The 17,500-nt window shown below is 47.7% G+C and overlaps 1 protein-coding gene across 2 annotated transcripts in view; it reads left to right on the forward strand.

The window, feature by feature from the left end:
- LOC123746823 (neuronal acetylcholine receptor subunit alpha-10) overlaps positions 1–17,500 on the forward strand; it is a 288,958-nt gene that overhangs the window by 248,773 nt on the left and 22,685 nt on the right. For both annotated transcript variants that reach the window (XM_069319638.1, XM_069319639.1), the window contains exons 7-10: positions 8,028–8,202; positions 10,021–10,200; positions 15,281–15,486; positions 16,423–16,532. In XM_069319638.1, coding sequence (XP_069175739.1) covers positions 8,028–8,202; positions 10,021–10,200; positions 15,281–15,486; positions 16,423–16,532 — 671 coding nt within the window. The remainder of the gene's footprint in view (positions 1–8,027; positions 8,203–10,020; positions 10,201–15,280; positions 15,487–16,422; positions 16,533–17,500) is intronic.

The raw sequence follows: 17,500 nt of genomic DNA on the forward strand, positions 1-17,500 counted from the left end.
TAGGCGATTAACAATGCACAAACAACAGGGCTCCATCAAGGACCAAATATCCTCCACACACATTCAGACCATCACCAGACACATTTTAGCAAGCAACACAGAAATTAACGACAGATTCAACGATAACAGGAGACTCGACATCAGTGAGGCACAAAAAGGCATCAAAAAGTCAAAACCAGCAATCAACAGTCATAATTACATTCTACCCACTTCAAGACCCCGAACCAGCACAGAACCAAGAAGAGAGATATCGTTTGATACCGTTCCATTTGATACCGTTCAGGCTTGTTCGCATTTGTGTTCCTCACGTGTTCCCCAAAGAATGAGGTGATTTGAAAAAATACCATGCCCAAGATTACCATCAGAGTGCCGGCGGGGGGATGGGGAATTAGCCTCGGCTACCATCCTCTTTGTCCGGTCGTGTTGGTCGAGTGGTTAAGGTGTCCTGTACGCCAGATGCAGAGTGCTCCTGGCAGTATGGGATCGAGTCACTTCTGGGGTGTGAGTTTTCAGTTGCATATATGCCTGGAGACCGTTCAGGCTTGTTCGCATATATATATATATATATATATATATATATATATATATATATATATATATATATATATATATATATATCAAACTGAAAACTCACACCCCAGAAGTGACTCGAACCCATACTCCCAGAAGCAACGCATCTGGTATGTACAAGACGCCTTAATCCACTTGACCATCACGACCGGACATAATGAGGTGATAGCCGAGGCTATTTGAACCACCCCACCGCCGGCACTCGGATAGTTATCTTGGGCATAGCATTTTACCAAATCACCTCATTCTTTGGGGCAACACGTGAGGAACACAAATGCGAACAAGCCTGAATGGTCCCCAGGACATATGCAACTGAAAACTCACACCCCAGAAGTGACTCGAACCCATACTCCCAGAAGCAACGCATCTGGTATGTACAAGACGCCTTAATCCACTTGACCATCACGACCGGACATAATGAGGTGATAGCCGAGGCTATTTGAACCACCCCACCGCCGGCACTCGGATAGTTATCTTGGGCATAGCATTTTACCAAATCACCTCATTCTTTGGGGCAACACGTGAGGAACACAAATGCGAACAAGCCTGAATGGTCCCCAGGACATATGCAACTGAAAACTCACACCCCAGAAGTGACTCGAACCCATACTCCCAGAAGCAACGCATCTGGTATGTACAAGACGCCTTAATCCACTTGACCATCACGACCGGACATAATGAGGTGATAGCCGAGGCTATTTGAACCACCCCACCGCCGGCACTCGGATAGTTATCTTGGGCATAGCATTTTACCAAATCACCTCATTCTTTGGGGCAACACGTGAGGAACACAAATGCGAACAAGCCTGAATGGTCCCCAGGACATATGCAACTGAAAACTCACACCCCAGAAGTGACTCGAACCCATACTCCCAGAAGCAACGCATCTGGTATGTACAAGACGCCTTAATCCACTTGACCATCACGACCGGACATAATGAGGTGATAGCCGAGGCTATTTGAACCACCCACCGCCGGCACTCGGATAGTTATCTTGGGCATAGCATTTTACCAAATCACCTCATTCTTTGGGGCAACACGTGAGGAACACAAATGCGAACAAGCCTGAATGGTCCCCAGGACATATGCAACTGAAAACTCACACCCAGAAGTGACTCGAACCCATACTCCCAGAAGCAACGCATCTGGTATGTACAAGACGCCTTAATCCACTTGACCATCACGACCGGACATAATGAGGTGATAGCCGAGGCTATTTGAACCACCCCACCGCCGGCACTCGGATAGTTATCTTGGGCATAGCATTTTACCAAATCACCTCATTCTTTGGGGCAACACGTGAGGAACACAAATGCGAACAAGCCTGAATGGTCCCCAGGACATATGCAACTGAAAACTCACACCCCAGAAGTGACTCGAACCCATACTCCCAGAAGCAACGCATCTGGTATGTACAAGACGCCTTAATCCACTTGACCATCACGACCGGACATAATGAGGTGATAGCCGAGGCTATTTGAACCACCCCACCGCCGGCACTCGGATAGTTATCTTGGGCATAGCATTTTACCAAATCACCTCATTCTTTGGGGCAACACGTGAGGAACACAAATGCGAACAAGCCTGAATGGTCCCCAGGACATATGCAACTGAAAACTCACACCCCAGAAGTGACTCGAACCCATACTCCCAGAAGCAACGCATCTGGTATGTACAAGACGCCTTAATCCACTTGACCATCACGACCGGACATAATGAGGTGATAGCCGAGGCTATTTGAACCACCCCACCGCCGGCACTCGGATAGTTATCTTGGGCATAGCATTTTACCAAATCACCTCATTCTTTGGGGCAACACGTGAGGAACACAAATGCGAACAAGCCTGAATGGTCCCCAGGACATATGCAACTGAAAACTCACACCCCAGAAGTGACTCGAACCCATACTCCCAGAAGCAACGCATCTGGTATGTACAAGACGCCTTAATCCACTTGACCATCACGACCGGACATAATGAGGTGATAGCCGAGGCTATTTGAACCACCCCACCGCCGGCACTCGGATAGTTATCTTGGGCATAGCATTTTACCAAATCACCTCATTCTTTGGGGCAACACGTGAGGAACACAAATGCGAACAAGCCTGAATGGTCCCCAGGACATATGCAACTGAAAACTCACACCCCAGAAGTGACTCGAACCCATACTCCCAGAAGCAACGCATCTGGTATGTACAAGACGCCTTAATCCACTTGACCATCACGACCGGACATAATGAGGTGATAGCCGAGGCTATTTGAACCACCCCACCGCCGGCACTCGGATAGTTATCTTGGGCATAGCATTTTACCAAATCACCTCATTCTTTGGGGCAACACGTGAGGAACACAAATGCGAACAAGCCTGAATGGTCCCCAGGACATATGCAACTGAAAACTCACACCCCAGAAGTGACTCGAACCCATACTCCCAGAAGCAACGCATCTGGTATGTACAAGACGCCTTAATCCACTTGACCATCACGACCGGACATAATGAGGTGATAGCCGAGGCTATTTGAACCACCCCACCGCCGGCACTCGGATAGTTATCTTGGGCATAGCAATTTTACCAAATCACCTCATTCTTTGGGGCAACACGTGAGGAACACAAATGCGAACAAGCCTGAATGGTCCCCAGGACATATGCAACTGAAAACTCACACCCCAGAAGTGACTCGAACCCATACTCCCAGAAGCAACGCATCTGGTATGTACAAGACGCCTTAATCCACTTGACCATCACGACCGGACATAATGAGGTGATAGCCGAGGCTATTTGAACCACCCCACCGCCGGCACTCGGATAGTTATCTTGGGCATAGCATTTTACCAAATCACCTCATTCTTTGGGGCAACACGTGAGGAACACAAATGCGAACAAGCCTGAATGGTCCCCAGGACATATGCAACTGAAAACTCACACCCCAGAAGTGACTCGAACCCATACTCCCAGAAGCAACGCATCTGGTATGTACAAGACGCCTTAATCCACTTGACCATCACGACCGGACATAATGAGGTGATAGCCGAGGCTATTTGAACCACCCCACCGCCGGCACTCGGATAGTTATCTTGGGCATAGCATTTTACCAAATCACCTCATTCTTTGGGGCAACACGTGAGGAACACAAATGCGAACAAGCCTGAATGGTCCCCAGGACATATGCAACTGAAAACTCACACCCCAGAAGTGACTCGAACCCATACTCCCAGAAGCAACGCATCTGGTATGTACAAGACGCCTTAATCCACTTGACCATCACGACCGGACATAATGAGGTGATAGCCGAGGCTATTTGAACCACCCCACCGCCGGCACTCGGATAGTTATCTTGGGCATAGCATTTTACCAAATCACCTCATTCTTTGGGGCAACACGTGAGGAACACAAATGCGAACAAGCCTGAATGGTCCCCAGGACATATGCAACTGAAAACTCACACCCCAGAAGTGACTCGAACCCATACTCCCAGAAGCAACGCATCTGGTATGTACAAGACGCCTTAATCCACTTGACCATCACGACCGGACATAATGAGGTGATAGCCGAGGCTATTTGAACCACCCCACCGCCGGCACTCGGATAGTTATCTTGGGCATAGCATTTTACCAAATCACCTCATTCTTTGGGGCAACACGTGAGGAACACAAATGCGAACAAGCCTGAATGGTCCCCAGGACATATGCAACTGAAAACTCACACCCCAGAAGTGACTCGAACCCATACTCCCAGAAGCAACGCATCTGGTATGTACAAGACGCTCACGTGTTGCCCCAAAGAATGAGGTGATTTGGTAAAATGCTATGCCCAAGATAACTATCCGAGTGCCGGCGGTGGGGTGGTTCAAATAGCCTCGGCTATCACCTCATTATGTCCGGTCGTGATGGTCAAGTGGATTAAGGCGTCTTGTACATACCAGATGCGTTGCTTCTGGGAGTATGGGTTCGAGTCACTTCTGGGGTGTGAGTTTTCAGTTGCATATGTCCTGGGGACCATTCAGGCTTGTTCGCATTTGTGTTCCTCACGTGTTGCCCCAAAGAATGAGGTGATTTGGTAAAATTGCTATGCCCAAGATAACTATCCGAGTGCCGGCGGTGGGGTGGTTCAAATAGCCTCGGCTATCACCTCATTATGTCCGGTCGTGATGGTCAAGTGGATTAAGGCGTCTTGTACATACCAGATGCGTTGCTTCTGGGAGTATGGGTTCGAGTCACTTCTGGGGTGTGAGTTTTCAGTTGCATATGTCCTGGGGACCATTCAGGCTTGTTCGCATTTGTGTTCCTCACGTGTTGCCCCAAAGAATGAGGTGATTTGGTAAAATGCTATGCCCAAGATAACTATCCGAGTGCCGGCGGTGGGGTGGTTCAAATAGCCTCGGCTATCACCTCATTATGTCCGGTCGTGATGGTCAAGTGGATTAAGGCGTCTTGTACATACCAGATGCGTTGCTTCTGGGAGTATGGGTTCGAGTCACTTCTGGGGTGTGAGTTTTCAGTTGCATATGTCCTGGGGACCATTCAGGCTTGTTCGCATTTGTGTTCCTCACGTGTTGCCCCAAAGAATGAGGTGATTTGGTAAAATGCTATGCCCAAGATAACTATCCGAGTGCCGGCGGTGGGGTGGTTCAAATAGCCTCGGCTATCACCTCATTATGTCCGGTCGTGATGGTCAAGTGGATTAAGGCGTCTTGTACATACCAGATGCGTTGCTTCTGGGAGTATGGGTTCGAGTCACTTCTGGGGTGTGAGTTTTCAGTTGCATATGTCCTGGGGACCATTCAGGCTTGTTCGCATTTGTGTTCCTCACGTGTTGCCCCAAAGAATGAGGTGATTTGGTAAAATGCTATGCCCAAGATAACTATCCGAGTGCCGGCGGTGGGGTGGTTCAAATAGCCTCGGCTATCACCTCATTATGTCCGGTCGTGATGGTCAAGTGGATTAAGGCGTCTTGTACATACCAGATGCGTTGCTTCTGGGAGTATGGGTTCGAGTCACTTCTGGGGTGTGAGTTTTCAGTTGCATATGTCCTGGGGACCATTCAGGCTTGTTCGCATTTGTGTTCCTCACGTGTTGCCCCAAAGAATGAGGTGATTTGGTAAAATGCTATGCCCAAGATAACTATCCGAGTGCCGGCGGTGGGGTGGTTCAAATAGCCTCGGCTATCACCTCATTATGTCCGGTCGTGATGGTCAAGTGGATTAAGGCGTCTTGTACATACCAGATGCGTTGCTTCTGGGAGTATGGGTTCGAGTCACTTCTGGGGTGTGAGTTTTCAGTTGCATATGTCCTGGGGACCATTCAGGCTTGTTCGCATTTGTGTTCCTCACGTGTTGCCCCAAAGAATGAGGTGATTTGGTAAAATGCTATGCCCAAGATAACTATCCGAGTGCCGGCGGTGGGGTGGTTCAAATAGCCTCGGCTATCACCTCATTATGTCCGGTCGTGATGGTCAAGTGGATTAAGGCGTCTTGTACATACCAGATGCGTTGCTTCTGGGAGTATGGGTTCGAGTCACTTCTGGGGTGTGAGTTTTCAGTTGCATATGTCCTGGGGACCATTCAGGCTTGTTCGCATTTGTGTTCCTCACGTGTTGCCCCAAAGAATGAGGTGATTTGGTAAAATGCTATGCCCAAGATAACTATCCGAGTGCCGGCGGTGGGGTGGTTCAAATAGCCTCGGCTATCACCTCATTATGTCCGGTCGTGATGGTCAAGTGGATTAAGGCGTCTTGTACATACCAGATGCGTTGCTTCTGGGAGTATGGGTTCGAGTCACTTCTGGGGTGTGAGTTTTCAGTTGCATATGTCCTGGGGACCATTCAGGCTTGTTCGCATTTGTGTTCCTCACGTGTTGCCCCAAAGAATGAGGTGATTTGGTAAAATGCTATGCCCAAGATAACTATCCGAGTGCCGGCGGTGGGGTGGTTCAAATAGCCTCGGCTATCACCTCATTATGTCCGGTCGTGATGGTCAAGTGGATTAAGGCGTCTTGTACATACCAGATGCGTTGCTTCTGGGAGTATGGGTTCGAGTCACTTCTGGGGTGTGAGTTTTCAGTTGCATATGTCCTGGGGACCATTCAGGCTTGTTCGCATATATATATATATATATATATATATACATATATATATATATATATATATATATATATATATATATATATATATATATATATATATATATATATATTATAGTAAACTGTTTGGTGTAAAATACCAGTGATGTACCACCGCCGGTAACCCACTTTATATACGTTAGATTGTATAATCCAGAAAACATCAAGCTGAAAAGCAAACTTAAATATTCCTAGGCCTAGTATAGCACATATATGTACTATATTAGGCCTATGATAGCGTGTATTAGGCCTAGGATTGCTAGGAAAGGTTAGATTATATCTTAGGTTGCACCTAGGTTAGGTTAGACTCTGCTAATGTAGGCTAGGCTAGGTTAGGTCAGGTCATATTGCGGTTAGGTTAGGTCAGACCAGTTAGGTTAGGTCAGCTCGGGTTAGATCATGTCGGATCAGGTCAAGCCAGGTCAGGTAAGGTCATATGTTGCAGTTAAAAAAGTTTCCATTTAGTCCAAATTCAGGAACACACAAGTCAACTTGTGGCTGTCGATCACAACATACTGGTACTTTACGACCAAACACTTACTATAAACCCTCGCACCTTAGGAAGCTGGGCTGTATTGACCGGATCATTCACCTGTTGCCTTCCCGGATGTGATTAAATCATTTACCAACATTTTTCCAACTTGCTCACTTTAAAGCTGTGTTTGTATAGCTATATTAAACCACACATTCCCCCCTGGTAATGTACAACAACTGACACTCAACGTGTACGACCGCGATGCGTCTTCGTTGTGGTGGTGGAGTGTTTACTGACGAGGTTCGCCCCACACCCGCCTAGATGGCGTCCCAGATGCGGGTGTCTGGCGCCATGTTGTTTTTAAATATTGATTTTATACTTCCGTTTAACAACCGTATTTATTTAAACAGTTTTTATTGTTTATATTTATTTATTTCAAAGTATTACCATGATAATTAAAGGACCCGGCCTTGGTATTACTCTAAATATTCTGGTAAGGCGCCCTTAAAGGCGCCTCCCTTGTTTAAGACATCACAAAATAATGGTCATTTGGTGACTAGACACTTTGTGCGGCCTGGCAGGGCTTGGCTTGGGTCTGAACATGGCCATGCCTGGTCCTTGTTCTCTCTCATAGACCATGTCCTGTAACTCACTCATGTTATTTTCTGTCTTAGGTGAATGTTCTCCAAATTAATGTGTGACTGTGCTCTTTATGCTCATGTGTGAGTGTGCTCTGAATCCTCATGTGTGAGTGTGCTCTGTATCCTCATGTGTGAGTGTACACTCATCTCCCCCTCCCTCATCAGGCAACCCTCACCCCCCTCCCTCATCAGGCAACACTGACCCCCACCTGCCCTCCCCCGCAGGTGAACCTGGTGATCCAGACGGAGGAGGGCGACCTGAGCAACTACGTCACCAACGGCGAGTGGGACCTCATCGACATGATTGTGGACAGGAACGTGGTGTTCTACTCGTGCTGCGAGGCGCCCTACCCGGACATTACCTACCACATCATCCTCAGACGGCGACCTCTCTTCTATGGTCAGTGTACCCCCACCTCTCTTCTTGTGCCTCAGGCGACCGCCTCTCTTCTATGGTCAGTGCCCCCGCTCTCTTTTTGTGCCTGAGGCGACCACCTCTCTTCTAAGGTCAGTGCCCCCGCTCTCTTCTTGGCCCAGCGAGGGTGTTCACGGGTGAGGATAAGTGTGGGAGAGTGTTTAGGAAGGTGTGGGGTGGTGTGGATATGTCGGGGAGGGTGAAGAGGGATGTAGGATGATGAGGGTGAGTGGATGAGTGATATTGTTTGATGATGTTGCTGATTTGGGGAGTGTGTAGAAGAGTGTGGGTCTCACGTGGGCCAGCCAGCATTGGTGTGGGAGGGTGTCTAGGAGTAGAGGGTGCCAAGGGGTGTTAATGGGTGTGGAAGCGCTTACAAACGTGCAGAAGACGCGAATGGGTATTGAAGGACGCAGGTGGGTGTAGAAGGCTGCAAGTGGCCGTAAAAAGATGGAGTTAGGGGGTAGTAGGACGCATGTGGATGTAAAAGGATGCAGGTGGTTGAGGTTATCTTGAGGTGGGTGTAGAAAGCTGCAGGGAGCTAATGGAGACCAGGAAAGTGTATGTGCAGAGACATGGGGAGGGGGGGGGGGGGCCGGGTGATGGGAAGGGGGTGTGTAGGAGGAGATTGGAAGGGTGTGTTTAGTGGGAGATAGCGATGGTGTATAAGGAGACACTGGGCAGGGTATGCGTAGTTGGAGATGGGGTTAGGAGGGAAGAGAATTATCAGGAGAAAGCGCCGAGCCATTACGACTATATAGCACTGGAAAGGGGTCAGGATAAGGATTTGGGATGGGACGGGGGAGGGGGAGAGGAATGGTGTCCAACCACTTGGACGGTCGGAGATTGAACGGCGGCCTGCATGAAGCAAGACCGTGGCTCTACCGTCCACCACAAGTGGTTGGGATAGGAGAGTATGAGGAAGACAAGGAGGGTGCATTATGGGGGCGACAGGGAAAGTGTGGAGAAGGGGGAGGTTGTAAAAATGGGGAGGATGTGTATGTGGGAAATTGGGGGAGGGGCGAGACCTGTATGGGTGTATGGGAGAGGCCTGGCCAAAGGGTACCACATCTAGTGTCTATAAAATAGAATGTATGTTTATCTGTCCAAGGCTGGAGACCAGACACTTAGGGCTAGCCTCATTAACTTTACAGGATTAATTGTGATTTTATCAGGAGTGTCAGAGGAAGGTCGGGGTGGGCTCAGCCATTGTCTCTCCTTCACGAGTTTCATGGCTGTGAAATGTTCAACTTTGAGTTCATTCACTTTAGCATTAAATCAAATAATAGTGAATTCAGAGATTGGCCTTCAAAACTTATGTTTAAATAGCAGTGTTGTATTCTGGGCACAATATTATGGTTATAGTGACAGAGAAGAGGCGTGTGTGGGCAGGGGGAGAGAAAGACAGGGAAATATGTGTAAATGAAAACCTGCTGCCAATATACACCAAAATATATCTATATTCATGTATATAGCATTGGCGGTAAATTACTTTAACCCTTGTTACAGACCTGCCTTACTACTGACTCCCTTACCTCGACCATTACTCACTAAAATGTTATCTACCACATTTTAACCCTAGATCACAACCCGCCCCCATCGCTCCAGACACCGCTTGCTCCCCTATTCTGCCCCTTACACTAACCCTTACTCGTAAGAGTCAGGGGTAACTGCAGAAGCCCTGTTGGCCCATAGTAGGCAGCTGCTATTTACATATATGTATATAAATGTCTATATAACCTTTACTCGTACACGTCGTGTATGGCTGGCGTGGTGACTAAGGAGACCTGGCATCCCCCACAGTGTTCAACCTGATCCTGCCGTGTGTGTTGATCACGGGCATCGCCCTCATGAGCTTCTACATGCCCAGTGACTCCGGCGAGAAGGTCACCCTGGGCATCACCACCCTCCTCTCCATGACCGTCTTCCTCATGGTCATTGGCGAGTCCATGCCGCCCACTTCAGAGAAACTCCCTCTCATTGGTCAGTATGGGGGGAGGGGCTTAAAGTTTGTGTTGATTGGTTAATATGGGGAGAGGGGAGGGGCTTGGGTTATATTTTCATTGGTGTGTTACATAATGGGAGGAGCCACAGGGCTTGGGAGATATTGTTATTTTCTCCCGCAGATGTGGTCATTCCTCCATGGGTGTGTTAGACAACAGTACTGTAGTGAGGCGCTCAACACCAGCAGCTGACTGTAGTGTAGTGAGGCGCTCAACAACAGCAGCTGACTGTAGTGTAGTGAGGCGCTCAACACTCAACAACAGCAGCTGACTGTAGTGTAGTGAGGCGCTCAACACTCAACAACAGCAGCTGACTGTAGTGTAGTGAGGCGCTCAACAACAGCAGCTGACTGTAGTGTAGTGAGACGCTCAACACTCAACAACAGCAGCTGACTGTAGTGTAGTGAGGCGCTCAACAACAGCAGCTGACTGTAGTGTAGTGAGGCGCTCAACACTCAACAACAGCAGCTGACTGTAGTGTAGTGAGGCGCTCAACACTCAACAACAGCAGCTCACAGCTCACTGTAGTACAAAGCTTACCAGCCAAAAAAAGGATTTTTTTCAAATGTAAAATTTTCCTTGATTGTAATTAGAAAACAATTTTGGCATAAAAATAATTGTGTATATAAAATAAAAATTGATTCGTGTTATGGAATTCAATCTTAGCAAGATTATTACGTAATAGTTTTTTCTTTAAAAAAAAGTCTGGAAGATAAGACTATAACAATATAGACTTTCGTTGCTGGTCTTTTTTAACTTAAGTAAATATTGGTTACATTAGATAATGTGTTTTTCTTCAATGGTTAATATTTTGTTCACTTAGCAGTAATATAGATAATTAAATGCAGATCAATTAAATATAGGTTCCATCAATTAAATATAGGATCAATATTAAGGTTCCGGATTCGATCCCCGGTGGAGGTGGAAATCATCTCAAGATAACCTCAAGAAGCTAACTATCATAAGTGTCATATTATACCTGGTATGCGTGGTGCATTTCAACAACAAACTGCTATTACTTCAGAAACTAATATTACTCTTGTGAAAGAATAATTTGGTCAAATGCTATTTTAGTTAATGGATTATCATACGTGATGTGTTTAAATCACCAGCTGGGTATGTGAGTGACTACATAGTGTAATACATATAGTTAACCCCTTTGTCTTCCTCTATGGCCTCCTCCCTCTCAGATAACTTAACAACGTAAGACTTTCGAAACTACAGAAGGCCTATTGGCCTATACGAGGCTGCTCCAGTTTATATATACACAAAATCTAAATATAAGAGACAATGTGTGTGTTTGCCTGTCTGTAGTTTAGAGTTGAAGGCCACACACTTAGTGGCTGGCCTGGGTTACGGGACGGATGTACACTGGTCGGGTAGGCCTAAGTCAAATGATTGAAGAAATATTAGTATTTATTCACAACCTCATCATCTTTCAGATTCAATTCTTCATATAGTCTAGGGTAGCTGCACTAATGCAGATGTACCTAATATGTTAATAAAAAAAAAAAAAATTGGAGCTTTGCTTTCAGTTCTTTGACATTATTGATAGTGTATGAACTAGAAGATAGAAGCTCTGCCCATTTGTTTCCACCTCCACCGGGGATCGAATCCGGAACATTAGTACTACGAATACCGAGCGCTGTCCACTCAGCCGTCGGGCTATCTCCGGGTGCTTGGAACACTGTTAGGCTTATGCAGGCGATGACTCACAATAACGTGGCTGAAGTATGTTGACCAGACCACACACTAGAAGGTGAAGGGACGACGACGTTTCGGTCCGTCCTGGACCATTCTCAAGTCGATTGAGAATGGTCCAGGACGGACCGAAACGTCGTCGTCCCTTCACCTTCTAGTGTGTGGCCTGGTCAACATACTGTTAGGCTTACTGAAAGCAATGGTCTGTTGCTTTAACAATGGTCTGTTGAAGGACGTTGTTAACAATGTCAGCAAGATAATCCCAGAACGCCGGAAGTGGCGGAGTCCGGGTCGGCAGTCATAATGACCCAAACCATCGTTAACGATCACAGGTACTTAATGATCATTTCCGGTGACGTCACCATTTGCGGCAATGGAAAAGTTTTCCAAGATAGGCGTGAAGAACCTTATAATTGCAAGCATGAATAACGTGCTCACTTATTAGACGAAAACCTGGCGATGCTCGGGGGGGGGGGGTGTCTCTCTCTCTCTCTCTCTCTCTCTCTCTCTCTCTCTCTCTCTCTCTCTCTCTCTCTCTCTCTCTCTCTCTCTCTCTCTCTCTCTCTCACACACACACACACACACACACACACACACACACACACACACACACACACACACACACACACACACACACACACACACACACCACTACTTCCTTCATAGCGGCAGTAGCAGGAGAGCCAGGCCTGGTGTTGGGAGTCACGAGTGTGCAACCCGTCCTCGACTCAAGTCCATTACATCCAGCGGTCGATCACACAGACTCATTCATGAACTATTACATGCTGTTCAGCCAAAACGGGAATTTTCTCAAACATAAATTTATTGGCATATTATTCATATATATTCATAGGTTAGGTTAGGTTAGGTGTTTAGGTCCTGTTGGCGATTTTTATCTTCACCCATGTATTTGTAGTGCGTGGGTGAAGCATTTACAGCGTTGTGGTTCGAACAAAATTCGTTAGTGAAGCACTTGTTCCGGAAGTGTTCGAACGAAACTAGTTGTGAGTCGTGTGTAAACCGTTTTTCATTCATAAACAGCGGGTTTGGCGGGTGGAAGGAATCACTTCTGGCTCATTGTTTGAACAACCCGTTCTCGCAAATTTAGTAAGTCAATATTGACTTATTAAATATGTGAATAGGTGAAATACTTAACATAATAGATACCCTTAAAAAGATTCATAGAAAACACCGACCTTACCTAAGCTTGTTACTATCTTAAGATAAGCATTTTATTGCTTTGTAATTACAATAATTACCTAACCTATAATAGGTATAGGTTAGGTAATAATTGTAATTACGAAGCAATAAGATGCTTATGTTAAGATACTAACAAGGTTAGGTAAGGTCGGTGTTTTCTATGAATCTTTTTAAGGGTATCTATTATGTTTAGTATATCACCTATGCACGTAGTTAATAAGTCAATATTGACTTTACGAATTTGCGAGAACGGGTTGTGTTTGAAGGACGGGCTGCGAGTGCGTGCCGCTCACCATCACAGTGGATTGAAGCGAGGGACTACACTCTTCGTCAGGCACACGATCTCAAATCCCCAGAGCTAGAGCTCAACTTAGTACATGGACGTGCGGCTCCGTGGGGCCTCTCGACACGCACACATGCATCAGGCAGACACACACACACACGTGAGACACAGAAAGATACGTGCAGCGCTCGTGACAACACGCGATGGCGGCAGGCTGAGGGACACAGCGAAGTCTTGGGGTCTCGAAATTGGGTCAAAAGACTCAGGTGCTGGGAAGTGGTCCACTAAACTGACTGAAGTAATAACATACACTTAAACGAACTGCCCAATTACCTTGCAGCCTGACCGTGTGCTTCAGCACTCCTCACGTGCTCACTACGGCACTCTCATCGTTTAAAAAGAGCGCAGACACTCTATAAAAAAGCCCACACTATAAAAAAGCGCAGACTATAAAAGAGCGCAGACTATAAAAGAGCCCAAACACTATAAAAGAGCCCAAACACTATAAAAGAGCCCAGACACTATAAAAAAAGATACTATAAAAGAGCTCAGACACTCTATTAAAGAGCTCAAACACTATAAGAGCTCAGACACTATAAAAGAGCTCAGACACTATAAAAGAGCTCAGACACTATATTCATTGTACAATATGAATAAGTGTAGTCGCTGGTTCTGGAACCACCACCAGTGACCAGTTATGCAGACACCTGATCCTCGCAGAACTGAACAGAGCAGACCAGGCCTTATGCAGAACACACAGCACATTAGCTCACTACCCGCGTGGGCATGAGACTGCTGCTGCTCCACTGGGCTTGCCTCTGCTTTTCCAACGCCGTGGGAGATGCTAAATCATAAATTAGCACCGTGATTTATTTGGTGCTAAATCACGCGTCAAACATTGCTGCCTCCGTACATAGAGCTTGGGTGTGGCTGTACGATGTAGGCCTAGTGTACGCGTAGGCCTTGTGTACGCGTAGGCCTTGTGTACGCGTAGGCCTGGTGTACGCGTAGGCCTTGTGTACGCGTAGGCCTGGTGTACGCATAGGCCTGGTAAACACGTAGGCCTGGTGTACGCATAGGCCTGGTGTACGCATAGGCCTGGTGTACGCGTAGGCCTGGTGTACGCGTAGGCCTGGTGTACGCGTAGGCCTGGTGTACGCATAGGCCTGGTGTAAGCATAGGCCTGGTGTATGTGTAGGCCTGGTGTACGCGTAGGCCTGGTGTGCTCGTAGGCCTGGTGTACGCGTAGGCCTGGTGTACACGTAGGCCTGGTGTACGCGTAGGCCTGGTGTATGCATAGGCCTATGTCGCAATAGCATCGTTGTCCTGTAGCTATCATGTCCGTAAACAAGTACCTAACATCACCAACCTCTATAAACATTGGTGGCACCAGTGCCAGCTTGGGTCATGACTTGTCACATGTATCTTGGATACAGGGGTCATGTCACCCGGGACACTTCTAAGTAAGGTAAACTCTTACTATTAAGATGAACTTCTAAGTGAAGATAAATAGGTAACTTTAGATCTGTCACTGGTAGAAGGTTTGGTGACGGAATTGCACTCAGCTAAGGTTAATTTTCCTCCGGTTTCCTAAATGATGATTGCAAACATGGCTATCACCCCCCCCACCCCCTCCCTTCCCACAATGACCAACTCAACCACCACTACAACCATCAGAGTCTCTACCAAACCCACCTTCACTACCACCATTGCTCCCAAACCCAGCGTCACTACCAGCACCTCCTGCCAAACCCAGCGTCACTACCAGCACCTCCTCACAAACCCACCCCCACTACCAGCACCTCCTCCCAAACCCACCCCCACTACCAGCACCTCCTCCCAAACCCACCCCCACTACCAGCACCTCCTGCCACAGGCCTGTACTACGGGGTGACCATCTCGCTGGTGTCCTTCGCCACGGGGCTGTCGGTGGTGACCCTCAACATCCACCACCGGGGCATGAGGGGCCGCGAGGTCCCGCCCTTCGTCAAGAAGGTCGTCTTCAGCTACATGGCCAAGATGATGTGTATCCGGCTCGACATTCCCGACCCCATGGGCGGCCAGGGCCACAAGTTTGCTAATGTAAGTCGTCGGGTGTATTTGTTGGGGGGGGGGAGAGGGCATAAATGTGTGTTTGTTCTGTCCAAGGGTGACGGGTGTGTCGGGGACGGTCATAAGAGTGTCGAAACAGGTCACTGTGCCTCCCTTGACAGGGGAAACAGGGTCGGCCACCGTACCTCCCCCCTTTATGGGGTGGGGAGGGGCGGGGCCCACATACACATTGATGTAGTCAGTGGAGATGAAACCTTTGGGACTGGGGCAATTATTTATATTTTATTATTATATTGTTCATATATTTGTTACACACTAACTACAAATTCATATTAGCTTAGCATTTTCTCCTCATCAACAGCTATGGGGGGGGGGCTTATGTACATCATTAGGTGTATTTGTTGGTGCCGATGTAAATCACCAAATGTATGTTGGTTGTTGTAGGTGGTGTGGATGTTGGTTGTTGTTAGTGGTGTGAATGTTGGTTGATGTAGGTGGTGTGGATGTTGGTTGATGTAGGTGGTGTGGATGTCTGGTGGTTGTTCCAGGTGTTGAGTATACCTGGTGGTCTTGCATGTTTTTTATGTGGGGTTCTGTATTTTGAAATCAGCCACGAAATCCCAATAGTCATGAACCTTCTCTGTATCCTTGTGTTGTCTCCGGAGCCCCTAGCGTCCTGTGAATCCCAGGCTCCCTTGCACACCCTACCCCCCCCCCCCCGCCCTTGTGTCCCTGAGACACACCTGTCACCTAGTACCCAGCACTCCAGGGGCCTTAGTCCCAGGAACCCACTTGCTACCACCTGGTCTCTAGCCCACTCCTAGCTTCTCCCAGCACCTCGCCTAGCCCCTTGCATCTTGTAAACTAGGTGCTTGGGGCCTAACCTGCTCCTAGGCCCTAGGACCACATCTTCCCAACCCCCCCCCCCCGTACCATAGGAGTCTGACCTCTGGGTGTCCCCCACAGGGTGAGGGCTACACCGGCCTGAGGGAGTTCGGGTCCATTAACCTGGAGATGAGTGACCGCCTGCTGGACCCGGAGCTGAAGTGTGAGAACGGTGGTGTCGCCCCCACCAGGTGAGTCCCCCCGGGGGGTGGTGCTTGCCCTTGTCGTGACGCTGAACCCCGGTTCATTCCGAACACAGCGATTACACAACACATAACACCTTACCTCAGCAACCGTTACTACCACCGTGTACTCCTACACGGAACACCGTGTACTCCTACCACCGTGTACTCCTACTCCTATGAGTGAACATATGGAAGGTATTTAAAGGCCGTCGGGTTTTGTCATTTAATTACAAAGAATAGACACTGACAAATAATAACATATTAACATACTCTATTAGGTAAATTCACTTCCAATACCCCTAGACCACTTGACCTCCGCGATCACCACCCACACTCGTAACTTCCGCCTAAGTCCCTAATACGGAATGATTACTACAACGCTCCACACCCGGTTAGTCTTTCATTCAATACTCACATACTGCAGACTTAACTTGGTCACTAAGATCACATGAGGCTCTCGCATAGCTGTCTGCTACACTTCGCTGCTGCTACAAACGGAGACCTCGGAGGACTTGCCAGTCCCACTCCCACAACAAGACTGTCTCCAGTCAGCCATGGCCTCAACCATTTCACCACGCCTCTTAAGGAAGTTATAATCTGATTAACCTTATCTCTAGAAGCGGTAACCTTGTTCCTAGAAGCCTGAGTCCTCTTTCCAGGAATTATTAATTTGGCTAACAGCTGCGGTCTTAATTCCTTTGACCTTTCTTAGATATGTGATCCATAGTCTGTCTACTTAACATGTACTTCCAATCATCATTCGTTAAGTGTTGTAGTAATGATCCTCTAGCTAATAATCCCTCCTAACTTGTGGATTACAACACCCTCCACCTCCATGTGAGTTTCCCAGGGATGTTAAACTCTCCCTCCACCACCAGGTGAGTCCCCCGGGAGTGTTCTCTCCCCCACCACCAGGTGAGTCCCCCCGGGGAGTGTTCTCTCCCTCCACCACCAGGTGAGTCCCCCGGGGAGTG

The sequence above is a fragment of the Procambarus clarkii genome, chromosome 93, assembly GCF_040958095.1.
Source record: "Procambarus clarkii isolate CNS0578487 chromosome 93, FALCON_Pclarkii_2.0, whole genome shotgun sequence".
NCBI classification, from domain to species: domain Eukaryota; kingdom Metazoa; phylum Arthropoda; class Malacostraca; order Decapoda; family Cambaridae; genus Procambarus; species Procambarus clarkii.